This window comes from Chiloscyllium plagiosum, unplaced genomic scaffold (assembly GCF_037043375.1).
Source record: "Chiloscyllium plagiosum isolate Xiang-an unplaced genomic scaffold, Cpla_swu_hap1 HiC_scaffold_36, whole genome shotgun sequence".
NCBI lineage: Eukaryota > Metazoa > Chordata > Chondrichthyes > Orectolobiformes > Hemiscylliidae > Chiloscyllium > Chiloscyllium plagiosum.
Window position 1 is genome coordinate 31,751,507 of NW_028270174.1, and position 18,780 is coordinate 31,770,286.

An 18,780-nucleotide genomic window follows, 5' to 3' on the forward strand; every position below is an offset into this window, starting at 1 on the left:
CTCTAGAAAGTGATCACAAAGGGAAAAGGTTAATAACATGATGTAAAATGGCACAAAGACCAGAAATGAAAGGCAAAGGAGCATGAAACAGTGTTCTCACCTTTCAAACATCGCCATCACGGATATTAGGCTTCATGAGATACAGCTGCATGAGGTCGTGAATGGTCCAGAAAAGAAATTTGAACCAGGGCGATGGAATTGGAAAGGCATTTATAGAAGAAGAAAACAATTAAATTTAAACAAATGTAGTGAAACAGTCTGGCAGAAGAAGAAAAGTCGGAAAAAAAATTGAAAATCTAAAAGGACTGGGATTCAATAAAGCAGTGATTTTGGCAGGAAGGTGTGTAAAGGCTACCGACAAGAACTTTTTAAAAAAATATTTGTGCAGAAGAACCTGGTTTTAGCTATGACAGGTGGGAGAACGTCCACTTTAATCAGAAAGCAAAGGAAAACTCCACCTAAGCTGCAGAAAGCAGGAAAACAAAAATAAGTAGAAGGCAGCAATTATTTTGATCATTAATAATGTGGGAACACCAGAAAAAAGGTGGGAAAGCCCAGTAAGTATTGCAGAGATGTAATATTACAAGGACACAAATTTAGAAACTTTGAAAGCAGTGAACTGCCACAGAACAGCTGATAATAAAGTTAAAAGATTTATTGAAGAATTCAATACAGTATTACAGAGTTAAAACAATAGAGCATCATTGCTGCAATTTAGAGTCTAGCAAGCTCTACAGTCGTTTAACTGTGTGCAGTTTATCTCTTCGAGTTGTTGATTAGGTAGGACATCTTCAGTTACCTCTGACGTCCTACCTAATCAACAACTCGAAGAGATAATTTGCATACAGCTCAGTGGGAGCCCACAGATTGTGGACATGATAAAGAAGAACAAAACGTCTAGCTTAATCAGACATATTATTCCAAAAATCAGACTATCTATTCCAATTAGAAAGCAACTGTTCCAGAAACATTGAATACAGAAATAAAGAAATTTTTTTCAACAGAGCAGCTGTCTAGTTAAAGGTTCTCCAGATTGGTTATTTTATCAAATATTTCTACAAAGAATGAGATCTTTCACAAAGAATTTCCAGCAAATAATAGAACAAACAATAGAGAGATGATCCACAGATCAGAATCGCAGTCAACCCTCAAGCAAGAGACCTTCCAATCTATCTTCATATTTGTGAGTGTTTTCTGAGCAAGTGTAAAACATCAAGACCACCTGCACTCATAAGGTGAGGGACATGAAGGGAGTTATTGTAGTGCCAAATGCAATACAATACATATTTACATATTAATCCATTATGGGTTAACTATAAGGAAAATACTTGGAGGACGATGTTATGAAGTAATAGTTCTGCAAGGGTTAATGTATAATTCGCCATAGTCTCACCAGACCATAGGGTTGCTCTCTTGTTAGAGAGAGATGACTGGTAATGGCTTAACCGGAGGGTCACCACACTTCAGGCGAGGGGAGAGGTTGAGAAGGAGAGTCCAGAGTAACCTCAGCTGGTGCAGGAATTGAACCCATGCTGCTGGCATCAGTCTGCAATACAAACCATCCAGCCAGTTAAGCTAACGTTTATTGGACTGTAGAGAAAAGGAGCTTTATTTAAAACAGTGGTATAAGTTATCAATTAATTCCTAAAATCAAAAGAAAACATTCAATTTTCATATCCGGCTGTCACTATATGGTTCATATAGAGAGGGTGCATGGGTATGGAAGTGACATATCTTGGCATGGGGGCACGACAGGTGAACGGAGAAGCATAGCATTTGGCTTGTTTTGGGGCATATCTTGGTGTATTGGACATAAGAGATGATAGTGGATAAGAGAGGGAATAAAGTGTGTGAGAGGTCAATGGAGGGTCTTTTAATTGGGTTATGTCCAATAGCACTAAGTCCCACAACATGATGGGTCCTTTAAAACTGTCTCCCCTTAACACCTAGCACCCTCTGTGGTTGCCTCTGACATTTTTCCAAAACCTTCCTGTCAGTAACAAAGATCACGTTCTTGCAGGTACCTTCGCCAGAAGCAGGCAGGCTGAGCTGAGAACTTTTGTGATTCTTGCTCCTATCTCGAGCAAGAACGTCTGGCTCATGATAGCTGCTGTCAACTATGTTTACTCCCATTCACATGTGACCAACTTCAATAAGCAGTTCCCTGCCTATCCCAGACCAACTGCACACAATTACTTTCACCACAGTCATAGGCAATGCAGCAATAAACAAGGACCTACTTAGCAAGTGCAACTTAACCACTGAATGGTAAACTCACTAATCTCAAATTAAACTTTTATTCAATGTATAAAATTGACAATAAAATCTGGAATGAATATTAGACAATGTCACTCAAATCATTAAGGTCAAATCAAGCAAATCAATCACAGCAACCAAGTTAATAAAGAAGTCTCTCTCTCTCTCCATTTTCTGGATTAGTGGTGCTGGAAAAGCACAGCAGTTCAGGTAGCATCCGAGGAACAGTAAAATCGACGTTTCGGGCAAAAGTCCTTCATCAGGAATACAGGCAGAGTGCCTGAAGGGTGAAGAGATAAATGAGAGGATGGGAAGAAAATAGCATAGAGTACAATAGGTGAGTGGGAAAGGGGATGAAGGTGATAGGTCAGGGTGGAGGGTGGAGTGGATAGGTGGAAAAGAAGATAGGCAGGTAGGACAAGCCATGGGGACAGTGTTGAGCTGGAAGTTTGGAATTGGGTGAGGTGGGGGAAGGGGAAATGAGGAAACTGTTGAAGTCCACATTGATGCCCTGGGGTTGAAGTGTTCCGAAGTAGAAGATGAGGCGTTCTTCTTCCTCCAGGCGTCGGGTGGTGAGGGAGCGGTGGTGAAGGAGGCCCCACTCACCTATTGTAGTCTTTGCTACTTTCTCCTCACCCCCACCCTCCTCTCATTTATCTCTCCACCATTCAGGCACTCTGCCTGTATTCCTGGTGAAGGGCTTTTGCCTGAAACGTCAATTTTACTGCTCCTCGGATGCTGCCTGAACTGCTGTGCTTTTCCAGCACCACTAATCCAGAATCTGGTTTCCAGAATCTGCAGTCATTGTTCTTACCTCTCTCTCTCTCTCTCTCCATTATCTAAGTTTTCATGAACGTGCACAAAATTTGAAATCAAGCCCAAATTGTGACAAGTTACAGTCCAAGTGTTACTTCACCAGCAGAGATATTCAGGTTTATAGAACTTAGATCCTGTGTTTCATTAAATATAATGCCAACTACTCTAATTATCCTGCTAGTGATTTTAAAACCTGTTGACTTCAGAACATCTCATTAAACTATATTTACATAAACATTACAATATTCATTCAACACAACCTGACAGGTCAGGGGACCAGTTTTTATGTTCATTATTACTGTGAAATTTGTCCAGTTTCAATTAAAATAAAGAACACAAAATGAGTTACTAGTTATAGTATGGGAATTGGACACCAAGCCTGATTTAATTATGAGTTTTGTAAATTGATTTTTAGATTTTGCTTTTGTAGAATTTTAAAGTCTTCAACTTTTGTTAATACTAATACTTACTATTACTTTAATGATAGTTTGCAATGAGAGTGACTATAAAATCACACTTAAATCCATTCTATTTTGATTGATTAGAGGTTAATAATGTTTACTTTACAAAAATGTTATTGATTACTCTTTTAGAATGTTGTCTTTTTTGATGGTGGGGTAGAAGATCTTTTAATTCTTCAAATGCAGTAACTTAATTAAGGTATCGTTACTATCACTGTAACTTTACTAGTTAATGTGGAACATTTATGACTTAGGCTGAAAATCAACAATTGAATCCAGTCAATGGAGGTATTCAGATCATTGGATTTTTCAGTAGATTATATGACAAAATAAATTGCAATATAATCAGTAAATGAGAGAGTTTTGCAAAAACAACAGGCGAGCTATCTTTCTTTGCAGTACTAGTCTCCCAGGCAGAACTTGAGACAAACATCCCAAATTCAATCTGCAGTTATTTTATGAAAGCATCATATTGGTAAAGAGAGGATTCCAAGTTTGGGTCAAAGGATATTAGACACATTACATAACAATGCATAACATTATACGTTAATAAGGAGCCTAACACCTTAGAAAGGACCCCAACTGGAAGATGATCAACAATAAGTGAAGTAGTTGCCAGGCCTGCTCCACTTATATTTGTTTAGTTTACAAACAGCGTAGCCAGTTTAAATATACTGCTGGAAATCCCAGTTAATGTTTGGGAGGAACAAGGATTAGAGGAACAGGATTTCTTCTTTTGAATCATTTTCACTATTACAGGCTGCTGCCAACTCCCATCAGTCCCTTTTCTAATCTTCTCTGACACCATTTGGACTTATTTCTGAGTCACTGCCAGCCATGTTTAAGGCCCAACTGGAGCAGAATATACAGAGGAACCTCAATTATCCGAACGAGATGGGCGGGCAATATTTATTTTTGGATAACTGATTGCTCGGATAACTGATTCAATGCCTCTCCTTTGGGGCTGGGAGTTTTCTGAAGTTTTCTTTTTCCTCACTCTACCTGCCTTGCTCCCTCTCTCTGTCTCAGGGTTTGTTTCTGAGCAGACACCGACTTGCGCGTAACGGACCTGCAGCATTGCTGAAGCCTCTTCCCTGCTTCACATCAATGGGATTGACAGAGTGAGCACTTGCTATGTCTGTTCCTCATTCAGGAGATGAGGCAGCAGCACACCGTGCAAACCACCTCCCTCCATCCCACCTGCCCGGGTGCTTTCAACTCTCCACGTTTCCAGCTAACGGATGGAGTGAAGTGGCCAGATGCCTCTTATTTCTTCTCCCCAATGGAACTCCAGAACAAAATGAAGTAAGGGAATGGAGACGGCAGCCAGACTGGACACCAACAGCAAGACTGCTGCTGCCTTTGGGGGGTGAGTCTCAAATTAGCACGCATACACACCTTTTCGACAAGTTCCTACTCTGCCCTGTTTAAAAGACAATACAAACATGAATAAGAAATGTTTGGACGTCTACAGGCCAAACACAGGGAAATGGGACTAGTTTAATTTGGGAACATTGTAGGTGTGGACTAGTTGGACCAAATAGGCTGTTTATGTGCTGTATGGCTTTTTGACTCTATATCAATTTCCTTTCAAGAGTGACAAGACCAAAGGAATGCTACCTATAAAGATAGGTATTCCCCATTCCTGAAGAAGGGCTTATGCCCGAAACGTCGATTCTCCTGTTCCCTGGATGCTGCCTGACCTGCTGCGCTTTTCCAGCAACACATTTCCAGCTCTGATCTCCAGCATCTGCAGACCTCACTTTCTCCTACCTATTAAGATAAACCGGTATTCATAGGCACAGATTCAATGAGAAATACCTCAATTCTATGTTACAGTTTCTTATTGAAATGATAAATTCTCTAGATAAGCCTTCTGGATCTTTGAAGACTAATATGATAAATAGAGTAATTTAAATACTCCAAATTTCCAGCAATGATTTAGTTTCACTAATTATCCAAAAGCCAGATCTGTTCTATTAGTTTGAAGTGTAGTTTTCTGATTGGTTGAGCTTCAACAAATGGATTTAAGATTGATTTAATTTACATGAATGCATCAAACTCTCCTCTTTTAGCATCCTTGCTGAACAATCCACTTTCTAGTTTTAAAAGACAAAAAGTGCTTTAATTTAACATTATTAATATAATTCACAAATATTAGACATATTATTAATCAGATGACCTCAAAGTTTACTTTTATAAGACCAATCTGAATTATTTACTCTCCAGAATGGTTACCTTAAACTGCACTTCAGATTTAACAGAGTTAGTGTCTTATACAGCTTCATTATCTGCTGATGATTTCTATTCAAATTCTCTTATAATACAATCAAGTATTTTATTTGTCATTTTGTCTAATCCTTATTTTGATTATATTGTGTCTTACTATTTGTTCCATTTTCACATTGAGCATTATTTTCAAAATGAGAGGTATGGGTTTCAATACTATAGAGATTTTGCTCATCACTTCCTTTAAGGCATGTGGATGGACGTTATTTCAGTCTGGTACTGGCTGGCTGTCAGTAACAAACATTTTTGTAACCATTTCCATTCTTAACCCCCCATACGCCTATGGCTACCTGGAATCTCATCTCCAATTTGAGCTTATCTTCAACCTCTTCTTCACAAGTTGATTTCAAAAACTCTGAAATCTTTATTCATCCTGTCAATCAACCAACTTAACCTGGGAGATCCATGCATTCAAGCTTTCAGTCAGTTATCCCATTCCAAATGCTATGGTGCATAACTATGGGGCATCATTGGGTAAGAGGCCAAGCATGAAAGCTGTTCATTAACACTGAGGGTTTCAACACAAAGCAACTAAAATGGTCTTACCACGTAATATAATGAATGATGAGCAAAATTAAGCATTGGCATGTGTGAGGTACAAGTTTACTTTTCTCTGTCCCTGTTTTTAAATGTCACAGCCAGAAATTGGAAAATGGACTGAGGTCTCCCTGACAAATCCCTGCCTATTTTAGATCAAGCAATCATTTCAGGCAAAAGTGGAAAAGACAACCAGGAGAGCTTGCTGAATGATGGGCGAGCATATTCAAATTAAACCATAAGGCAAAATGATGTCATATCTTACAAAATGAACACCCAAGCAATTCAGAATACTGACAATGCCTACATATTATCAGGTGTCAGGCTTTGACAAATATGATACAATGTTTTTAAAAGTGATATGGCCCATATGTGGTGTTACAAATTGCAAAAATGTGGGGGTCTTCATCTCAATATGCAAAACTTCATGGGTTTACTATCTAATTTATCTAGTTAACGTGGTTTGAGATATTCTGGCAAACAATCCAGTGGAAAAAATAATTTATTTTCTAGGATTGAACAGAATATCAGATAAAGAAACAGTCTATGGCCACATGTCAGAAGGACTGGATAACAGTCAAAATCGAGTTGATGAGTGGTAAGTAACTTTCATATCACACAAGCCCCAAGCATTGAGAATCACCAACAAAAAGTTGAACCACATCCCCTTGACATTCAATAGCATTACCATCATCAATATTATGGAGTTTACCATTGATATGAAACTTAACTGAACCAGTTAAATAAATAGTCTAACTACAATAATATGTCAAAGGATAAGTATTCTGCAGTGAATAACTCATCTCCCAATTCCCAAATGCCTTCTCACCACCTGCAAAGTACAAATCAGAGATAAGGTGGAATGCTTTCCATTTGCCTGGATAAGTGCTGTTCCATTGAAATTGGAAGAACTTTAAACATCAACTCCCTCCACCATCATTGCAATGTTAAATCTCACAACACCAGGTTATTGTCCAACAGGTTTATTTGCAAGTACAAGCTTCTGGAGCGCTGCTCCTTCATCAGGTAGCTCATGGGACACGATCATAGGACACAATTTATAGTAAAAGATCAAAGTGTCATACATATGATGCAATGTATTGAACAAACCTTGATTGCTGTTAAGTCTTTAATCACCAAGATGGAGTTGCAGGTTTCAATTCATTAATATGTAAATCCCAGAACTTCTTTCAAGTCACATTTCTGACATAACTTAAGGTTTTACAAAAAAAAGGTGACATCTCAGCTCAGATAATGCATTAAAGGTGTGAGGTCAGAGTCTGTCTATATTCCAACCTTGAGTCAGACTGGTTCTATTTCCAAAGTAGGAATTTATAAAATGTCACATAGACTGACTGCCGACAGATTGTGTGCTTTTTTTAAAAACTAAAATAGAATGTATCTGCAGATACAAATCTGCAAGTGAAAATTCACTCCATTGACTTATTTGTGACGTGTGTGCATGCACGTGAGAGAGAGAGATAGTGTGTGTGTGGCTGGGAGAGAGGGAAAGAAGGTGTGAGCACATAGACAAGAGCAAGTGGCTGGGAAAATCAACATATCCAAAATATTCCTCCAAGCTCAGCAAAACTCTGACTTGGAAATATATTACTCTTACTTCATTAATGCTGCATCAAAATCTCAAACTTTCTGATGAATAGCATGGTGGGAGTCCTTTCATTACATGTACTGCAGTGCTTTAAGGATGTTCCTGGTCACTTGCAACATCAAAGGTGGCGCATAACTCCCCCCTTCCCACATGTTGTGAATAAATAAAATGAAAATCAAAATCATTAAAATGTGAACCTTATCTTTGGCCTTAAATAACTGATGCCTGTATGGTACCTTTAATGCAGCAGAACATCTGAAGTTGCTTCACAGGAACATTATCAAATTAAATTTGTTACTGAGCAACATAAGGTTTTGATTAATAGTTTTGACCAAAGGAGTTAGGTTATAATTAATAACTGGAGGAGATAAGGGAGGTAAAAGGACAGACATATCAGTGGAGGCTTGGCAGATAAAGACATCAAAGAGCAATGTGAGAAAACTGGAAAATGGCTTCAAGATAGAGGATTCTGAATGGCAGAGCAGCCTTAATCGGCCAAATGATCTACTCCTGCTCCTATTTTCCATGTTTCTTTGCATACTGTATGTTATTATCATCTCTGATTTAGGATGTGACTGTGACAGAGTTCATGAACATGTCCTCTCAAGTCCAAGAATACAGATGTAATAGTGTTTGCTGTATTTGGAATTATGTTTGCTTTTTTCTTTTGCGTTGTTACAGATCTTTTGTCTGGCAGTACTTATGTCAGTGATAGTCAATGCACAGACGTATGGATATAGGATACTTGGAAAACTGGTAAAATATTGGCTTCTCTCAAGTGAAAAGTGAAGTTCTTGAAGTTCTTCAAGGTAGTACTACTGAGAAAAATGGTATTCACTTTCATACATATATAAGCAAGCTATGCCTAAGTGTTGTGAGGAGGTTCATATTATGACAGGCTGAAGATTAGAGCATGGTTTAAAATGCTACAGATTAAAATGCTACAGTTAACTTGTGAAATTACATTAATGTTGGGATGTCATGTTGAGTTTTCACAGGACATTGATGATGGCTCTTCAGGAGTACAGTGTCCAGTTTTGGTCACTCTGTTATGAAGGATATCATTAAGCTGGAAAGGATTCAGAAAAGATTTACCAGAATGTTGCTGGGAATGGATGGTTTGAGTTATAAGGAGAGGCTGGATAGGCTGTAATCCTTTTCACTGGTGTGTAGAGGTTAAGGAGTGACCTTATAGAGGATTATAAAATCATGAGTGATATAGATAAGGTGAATGACATGTGCCTTTTACCTAGGGTGGGGGATTTCAAGACTAGGAGATCCATTTTTAAGGTGAGAGAAGATTTAAAATAGACATGTGAGGCAACTTTTTTTACACAGAGAGTGGTTCATGTATGGAATGAAATTCGAGAAGAAGTGGTGGATGCGGGTACAGTTACGATGTTTAAAAGACATTTGTATAAGCTCATGAATAAGAAATGCTTGGAGGCCAAGCGCAGGGAGGTGAGACTAGTTTAGTTTGGGATTATGGTCGGCATGGATTGATTGGATCAAAAGGTCTGATTCTATGCTTATATGACTGTACTATTTAGAGCCCTTGGCCACACACTATCAGATGAAATAACATTTGTGCTTTATTAACAATCTGCCATGTCAGATCATCATGTGTATATAATTATACCCTGCTGGGTCACTGAAGTAAAACATCAACTTAATTTTCTGTGATAACTCTACCAAACTTCAACCAAAAGCTGGACAGTTGCCACCATTCAAGGACTTCATCAATCCTGATTTGGAAAAAAGGGCAACAAGAGAAATATTAAATATTATATTCCCTCTGATTTCCTCTCTTCTTTGTGGAGATATGCCAACAATTTGTTCAACAACAGAAGTGCAACTGAGATTGGTAATTTAATTTTCAGGTTCCTGGTAGTGATGATCATCAACATTATGTCCTCGTCCACAAATGTCAATGCAATGGTCAAGAAAGCACAACAAAGTCTCTACTTCCTCAGGAGACTAAGGGAATTTGCTACATCCACAAGGACTCTTACCAATTTTTATAGGCGCACCTGAGAAAGCATTATATCTGGATGCATCACAGTGTGGTTTGGCATCTGCTGTTCCCAAACCCTCAAGAAACGACAGAGAGTCGTGAACACAGCCCAGTCCATCACACAAACCAGCCTTCCATCCATTCACTCTATCTATACTTCCTGCTGCCTCAGGGTAGTAATCAACATAATCAAAGACCCTCCCTGCTCAGCTATACTCTCTTCCATCGGGCAGAAGATATATAAGTTTGTATATACATATGAATAGATTCAATAACAGATTTTTCCCTGTTGGTATTATACCTCTGAATGGAACTCTCAAATTTTAAATGTAATAGTGATCTCGCTTTCTGTGCACCTTTTCTGCAGCTGTAACATTGTATCGTTCACTTGCTCTATTATACTTTGTATGATATGATCTGCCTGTGTTGTATGCAAAACAAAATGTTCCATTGTACCTAGGTGCGTGTGACATTAATAAATGAAATCAAATCAACCCCTCCACACTAGGGAAAAGACCTTAGCTACTTACGTTATCTATACCCCTTATGATTTATAAACCTTTGTAAGGTCACCCCTCAACCTTCTACATTCCAGTGAATCCTGTGCAACCTCAACATGATGTCCCAGCTCCTATACTCAATGGGCTGAGCAATGAAGGCAAGCTTGCTAAATGCTTTCTTAACCATCCCTTCTACCTGTGATGCAACTTTCAAAGGATATGTCCCTGAACCTAGGTCTCTCTGCTCGACGATACCTACCCAGGGTCTAACCATTAACTGTATCACACCTGTCTTGTTTGTTTTACTGAGAGACTGAAAACTTTATTCCTGTTCCTATGTTTCACCCCAACAACCCTCTCGTCATGGTGCAATATTCTGAAGCATTAACATTACATTAGAAAAGTCATGATAATTTTCTTCAAGCATGACTTCCTTTTTATTCACCATTCAGTTAAACTGTGAGCACTGCTCAGGTGGACACAAAGGATCCTACAACAATATTCAAAGTAGAGCAAGGGAAATCTACAATTTCCTGACCAAAATTTATCACTTACAATCACTAGGGGAAAAAAGAATTCCTGCCATTTATCTCTTGCTTCTCATTGCTTTCAGTATAAATTTGCAGTGGATAAAATGCCTAGTGCAGTTTGGCAAAAAAAAGTGCAATTAAAAAAATGCATTGACAGTGGAGCATATGCAAGCAACCTAATATGACATTTCATCATAATTGACAATTAACAACCTCAAAATGGGATTGGCAGATTATGTACTACAGGTCATCACTGCTATTGTTGTCATTTTTATGAGGGTCTTTGCTGACTACTTTAATCACTCACCTACATCATCTGGTAGGTCCCATTTAGTATACACATAGAGTTTGTTACGCAATACCTGGATCTCCAGTGTATGACAGAACTGGTTGGATCATACACTGTTCACACACTGCCCAATTTTACTGGAATTACCACTGAAGATTAGCCAAGATTTAAATTACTTCAGTAGAGCCCTCAGAAAATTAACTTAATCTGCTGCCTCACTGGATTCCTGGCTTATGGCTACCATCTCCATCTTACTTTGCTTCCATCTGTGAAGTCTCTGGGGTGTCTGATATTGCATGGGTCTGAATCTAGCAACTTGCACTATCCGCTGTTTAACACCCACAACACACCAGTTCCATTCAACTGAGACTTATGCCTCAAAAAAGACACTAGCTTCCTTCCTGCTCAAATTGGTGTGCATCTGCCTGAAAGTTAAAATCTGCCATTCAAATTCAATTTTCTTTGAATTGTTAACACTGTTTCATGAAACCATTGGCACCAAATATGCAAATTAGAATTTCAAACATGAGGACATTCAAACATTTAAGAAATGTCAAGATGTTTTGGGCTAGTCTACAGCTAGCTATAATGATGATTTGTGTGCTTAATGTGCCAGTTAGATGAGAACACATTGAAGGTCAAATTAACATGTCTGCAAATAGATAATTTGCACAGACTTTCACTGAGAATAGCCAAGCTGAGAAGCTCTTCTGGAAGAGTAAATGCGAGGATTATTTTTGCTTCATATAAATGGGAGATGCTGGTGTGTGTCCACCATCTCTGGTGTTATCCTGTCCGCTCGATAGAATAATAATCCAAAACAATGAATACCCCTTGAAATGCTCAGTAATGATAAATGGTAGATGTCAGATGTTAGGCTCCTAATAGAGCTGTAAAGTGGATCTTGAAATAAGTTTTGTTTTATTGAAAAAAAATGTTCTGCCCTTCCGACTCCACATAAATCTTTTGCTGCCTATTTGTCTTGAGTGCACAATGTACCTGCACCTATTCCAAGGCTGGGGTCCCTAGTTTGAAGACCACAGAAATACTGCATTTCATCACTTGGAATACAGAACCTGGGGTTGGAATTTTAAAAAAAAATGTCTTATTGAAGCTTTTCACTGTGCACTCATTGGTACAAATGCAAAAAAGCAAATTTCAATGGGAACAATAATTTATACTGCATGAGTAAAAGGTTTGGAGATTGCTGGCAAGTGGACTCTGATTGGCTGCGGCATTACCATGGCAAGTGCACCAGGCAGCATATGTCCCCCAAGGTTTACTTTAAATTGAAACAGGTGCAATGTCTGGACATAGAGTCACAGAGTCATAAGAAAATGATCTTCTGTATACAGCTTCTACATGCACAAGTGAGCCATTGTGCAAGTTCGAATAGTAATCTGAAATTGGTTCCAGAATCTGATGTCCAGCATCTGCAGTCATTGTTTTTACCTCTCTGCTTTAATTCTTAGCCCACTCCAGATTGTTCAGTAAATATTGTCCAAGAGGGGAATCACATATAATTTTGAGTTGTATGTTCTATATTTTGCAAGGACAGGCTGGTTGAATGCAGAGGGAAAAAGTGAGGACTGTAGATGTTGGAAGTCAGGGTTGAGAGTGTAGTGCTGGAAAAGCACAGCAGGTCAGGCAGCATCTGAGGAGCAGGAGAATTGATGTTTTGGACATAAGCCCTTCATCAGGTGTGAGGCTTGTGGGTTGGGCTGAGAGATAAATGGGAAGGGGGTGGGGTCAGGAGCAAGATAGGTGGGAAAGCAACAGATGGGTGAAGGCAAAGGAGAATGTGATAGGTTAGAGAGGGGAAGTGATGGACGGATCTGGAGGGCGGTGCCAAGTTGGACGCTTAGGACTGGGATAATGTGGGAGGAGGGGAAATGAGGAAGCTGTTGAAATCCACATTTATCCCATGTGGTTGCAGCGCTCCAAGGCAGAACATGAGGCGTTCCTCCTCCAGGTGTCGGGTGGTACCTGTTTGGCAGTGGAGGAGACCCAGGACCTGTATGTCCTTGACGGAGTGGGAGGGGGAGTTGAAGTGTTCAGCCACGGGGTGGTGGGTTTGTGGGTGCAGGTGTCCCAGAGATGTCCTCTGAAATGATCTGCAAGAAGGCGTCCTGTCTCCCCGATGTAGGTGAGATCACACTGGGTGCAACGGATGCAGCAGATGATGGATGTCTAAGGATGCCTTGGGGCCTTGGACAGAGATGAGGGGAGTGGTGTGGGTGCAGGTTTTGCACTTCCTGAGGTGGCAGGGAAATGTGCCAGGAGTGGGGTGTTGGCTAGTGGGAGAGTGTGGACCTGACAAGGGAGTCACGGAGGTAATAGTCTTTTCGAATGCTGGTAGGGGTGGGGAGGGAAATATATCTGAGGTGATGGGGTCTGTTTGGAGGTGGCAGAAGATGATGTGAATCCGGAGGTTGGTGGGGTGGAAGGGGAGGACCAGGGATTCTGTCCTTGCTGTGTTGGAGGTTGGTGTTCAAGGGCGGTGGTGCATGAAGTGGAGGAGATGTGTTGGAGGGCATCGTCAACCATGTGGGAAGGGAAGTTGTGATTGTGGAAGGAGGGGGCCATCTGGGACTTTGAGGTGGAATTGGTCATCCTGGGAACAGATGCAGTGGAGGTGGAGGAATTGGGAATAAGGGATGGCATTTTTTCAGGAGGTAGGGTGGGAGGAGGTGTAGTCTAGGTAGCTGTGGGAGTTGGTGGGCTTGTAGCATATGTCTGTGGTTAGTTGGTCACTAGAGACGGTGATGGAGAGATCGAGGAAGGGGAGGGAGGTTGCCAAGATGGTCCAGGTGAATTTGAGGTCGGGGTGGAAGGTGAACTGTTCAACCTCCTCGTGGGAACACAAGGCGGCACCGATACAGTCATCAATGTAGCAGAGGAACAGGTTGGGAGTGGTGCCAGTGTAGCTGCGGAAGATGGACAGTTCCACATATCCGACAAACAGGCAGACATAGCTGGGTTCCATGCGGGCGCCCATGGCTACCCCTTTGGTTGGAGTAAGTGGAGGATTGGAAGGAGAATTTGTTGTGGGTGAGGACCAGTTCAGCCAGGCGGATGAGGGTGTCAGTGGAAGGATACTGGTTGGAATGGCATGAGAGGAATAAATGGAGGACTTGAAGTACTTCGTCATGGCAGATGGGTGTGCACAGGGAGTAGATGTCCATGGTGAAGATGAGGCGTTGGGGGCCGGGGAAATGAAAATCTTGGAGGTGGTGAAGGGCATGTGTGCTGTCACAAACATAGGTGGGGAGTTCCTGGACTAAGGGGGATAGGACAGTGTCAAGATAGGAAGAGGTGAGTTTGGTGGGACAGGCACAAGACAGGCTGGTTGAGTGCAGCCAATATTCTGATTATGACAAACAGCCAACATGCAGCGCTATTTGTGAAAACCCACCAGTTATTGGTAAATGCAGCCTACATGCTTGGTATCACACTGGCACCAGAACATATGTATAATATATCAGTGCAATAGGCAGGATATCATTGGCCTGGTGGCAGCATGGAATTATGACAAAAATCACTTGTCCTGCCACTTCATTGCAGCAGTATGAAATGGCTAATTTTATCTGTTACTCAAGTTTCTGAGACTCCTTAACCTTAGGAGTTAAGAATAAGCACTTTTAAAGAAAGAAAATGGCTGCCTAAGGCCCATTAGCTTTTATGCAATAAAGTGAGCAGTTATCTGAATGAGTAGCCATCATCCCACATATAGCTTCAATATTTCCTATTTAGGCATCAAGTGTGGAGATGTTTGGACCCTATTTAAAAGGTTGAAAATAAGGTTAATCTTATAGTTTTAACAAATTACTACTACAATAAAGAGTGCAAAGTTACCTCTAAGAATCTCCTAGCCACCTACATTGAAACTGTTGACAAAGAAGATTTCCTTCTTAATCCCTGAACTCCCCCTACTGCAATACTCAACCAATTGTAAGCTGTAGAATGAAAAGCTGGCAGGCATCCTGAATAAGAAGTCAATCATGACACAGTGTTAGCACCCCTTTAAAGTAAACAGTCTAAATGCTTACAATTTCACTGAGTGTTTTCAATGAATCCTTGAGACTGTCAGTAGAGTGTTGTCTTGCTGCAGTAAGTAGAAGCTCTGTGTTGCTCAATATGAGCGGTTGAAGCTTATAAATGTTGGTTATTACTTCTTTTGCTTTGGTCGTATCTTCAGGTGAGTAATAGATATACTGGTATGATGAACTAGAGAAAACAAAACAGAAAACATGATGCACATCAAGTCAAATCAAAATTATTAGAACAGGAAAAAATAACAATTTCACTAACTATGAATAGAGTTTAATTTAGGTAAATGTGAGGTGTTGCATTTTGGAAAAGCAAACCTTAGCAGGACTTATACACTTTATGGTAAGGTCCTAGAGAGTGTTGCTGAACAAAGAGACGGAGTGCAGGTTCACAGCTCCTTGAAAGTAGAGTCACAGGTAGATAGGATAGTGAAGGTGGTGTTTGGTATGCTTTCCTTTATTGGTCAGAGTACAGGAGTTGGGAGGACATTGGTTAGGCCACTGTTGGAATATTGCATGCAATTCTGGTCTCCTTCATATCAGAAAGATGTTGTGAAACTTGAAAGGGTTCAGAAAAGATTTACAAGGATGTTGCCAGGATTGGGGGATTTCAGCTACAGGGAGAGGCTGAACAGGCTGGGGCTGTTTTCCCTGGAGCGTTGGAGGCTGATGTTTAATTGGAAGCACTAGCTTTCAGAGCACCGCTCCTTCATCAGCTGATGAAGGAGCGGCACTCCAAAAGCTAGTGCTTCCAATTAAACCTGTTGGACTATAACCTGTTGTTGTGTGATTTTTAACTTTGTACACCCAAGTCCAACACCGGCATCTCCAAAACATGGCCTTTACTTGTGAGTCTACCTAGTGACAGTGGACGACTCAAACCTGAATAATTAACTAGTCCATACTCATCTGATTGAATAAAATGTTGAAGCTCTAGATATGAGGAACTGTTATTTCATGAAAGCATACTTCTCCCTCTGAATTTCTATACTGTCATTAGATTGAGGGGCATACACTGAGTAAAGAGTAATGATATCTTCACTGGGTCTTTTACAAGGTGGCAGTAGAAGTCAAAACATGTGTCAAACTCTTGGAGAAAACTGTGTTGCCAAAATCAGATGATAAGGTGAATAATGAATAAGCTTATTTTTATTTTCTAAATTATAAAAGTTTTGATTATTTGTTATGTGCACTTTCTTCAGGAGGAATAAGGTCAGTTTACGTCTACCTTCATGACAACGTCCTTGCATCTGGGCACTGGATTTTGCTTGGCTACGTATGACTGTAAGAAAATCTTCGTATGGATATTGCATGTAATTTCCAACATTTGAATTTTACATGCAACTGAACACCCCCACCAACTATTTCATTTAAAGCCCTATAGAGAGGCCAAAATATTCGATTTGCAAGGACTCTGATCCCAGCATGACTCAGGTGAGCCCTCCCATCGGAACAGCTTCTCCTTCCCTGGTACTGCTGCCAATGTCATATGAATTCAAACCCGTTTCTCCCACACCAATCTTTGACCCCCAAGTTTACCTCTTTATCTTTTTGACCCTGTATCAATTTGCTTGTGGCTCAGGTCGTTACTCAGTGAGTTAAACTGTTTTAGTTCTGCTTTTTTTTTTTAAGTTTAGCCCCTAGCTGCTCATATTCGCTCTGCAGAAGCTTTTTCCGCTTTCTATGTATATTGTTCATACCAATGTGGTAATTGATAATTGATACTTTCACCTCCCACTCCAAGTCCATCTGCAGCCCAGATGAGATACCCTGAACCCTGACACCAGACAAGCAACATAGCTTCTGGGATTCTCAATATTGGCCACAGAAAACAGTATCTATTCCCCTGACTGTACTATCCCCATTTATAACACATTTTTCCTTTCTCCCCCATCTTGAATGACTACCTGTACCACGCTTCTATGGTCAGTTCGCTCATCCTTCCCACAGCTCCACAATCCTCCCCCATTAGACAAGCTCATTGGCTGAGGTTCCCTCAACTCGACCTCCTGGATCCTTGTACCTGCTTTGCTCATGGTCACACCTACTTGTGTATAAATGACTAAATTCAAGGCAGTCATTCTAAGGGTGTGACTGTCTCCTGAAACATAGGATCTAGCTAAATGTCCCCCTCCCTGAAGTGTCACAGTATTTGAAGTGCAGAATCCAACTCATCAACTCTGAGCTGGTGTCCTTCAAGCAACCATCACTTGTTAGATGTGGTTTCAATGAATTGAATCCACCAGCTCCAACATCATGCAGTTACAACACATTGTCTGGTCCAGTATTTCCATTTAATTACTTAGTTCTTACAGAGATTTACATATCACAGGGGCAGGAATGGTTGTTGGATGGTCCAGGGTTTAGATGTTTCAAAGGGAATGGGTAAGGGAGGTGGGGGCCAGGGTAAAAGAGATGGAGGAGTGGCATTGCTAATCAGGAATAGTATCACAGCTGCAGAAAGGAGGTCATTAAAGAGGGTTTGTCTACAGAGTCAGTGAGAATGGAAGTCAGAAACAGGAGAGGAGCAGTCACTTTATTGGGAGTTTTCTACAGACCCCACACCCCAAAACCAATAACAACAGAGACATGGAGGAGCAGATTGGGAGGAAGATTTTGGAAAGGTGCAGAAGTAACAGGTTTGTTGTTATGGGTGACTTTAACTTCCCTAATATTGATTGGAACCTCCTTAGTTCTAAATAGTTTGGATGGAGCAGCTTTGTCAGGTGTGTCCAGGAGGGATTCCTGACTCAATATGTAGATAGGCCAACTAGAGGGGAGGCCATATTGGATTTGATGCTTGGCAATGAACCATGCCAGGTGTCAGATCTCTCGGTGGGACAGCATTTCGGTGATAGTGATCACAACTCACTGACCTTTACTATAGTCATGGAGAGGGATAGGAGCAGAGAGTCATAGAGATATACAACACAGAAACAGACTCAATGCCGACCAGATATCCCAACCTAATCTCGTCCCATTTGCCAGCACCCGGCCCATATCCCTCCAAACCCTTCCTATTCATACACCCATCCAAATGTCTCTTAAATGTTGCAATCGTACTAGGCTCCACCACTTTCTCTTCCAGTTCATTCCATTCACGTACCATCCTCTGCATGAAGAAGTTGCCCCTTAGGTCTCTTTGTTATCTTTCCCCTCTCACCTTAAACCTATGCCCTCCAGTTCTGGACTCCCCCACCCCAGGGAAAAGACTTTGTCTACTTATTCTAACCGTGCCCCTCATGATTTTATAAACCTCTATAAAGGTCACCCCTCAGCCTCCACGCTCCAGGGAAAACAGCCGTAGCCTATTCAGCATCTCCCTATAGCTCAAATCCTCCAACCCTGGCAACGTCCTAGTAAATTTTTTCTGAACCCTTCCAAGTTTCACACACATCCCTTGATAGGAAGGAGACCAGAACTGCACACA

The 18,780-nt window shown here is 40.7% G+C and overlaps 1 protein-coding gene across 11 annotated transcripts in view; it reads right to left on the reverse strand.

Moving 5' to 3' along the window:
* Positions 1–18,780, reverse strand: part of inpp4b (inositol polyphosphate-4-phosphatase type II B) — a 969,352-nt gene that overhangs the window by 128,549 nt on the left and 822,023 nt on the right. For all 11 annotated transcript variants that reach the window (XR_006309059.2, XM_043674147.2, XM_087980071.1 and 8 more), the window contains one exon: positions 15,351–15,528. Coding sequence is in view for 10 of the 11 variants with exons in the window: in XM_043674147.2 (XP_043530082.1) it covers positions 15,351–15,528 (178 nt within the window). In the remaining variant the exon portion in view is untranslated. The remainder of the gene's footprint in view (positions 1–15,350; positions 15,529–18,780) is intronic.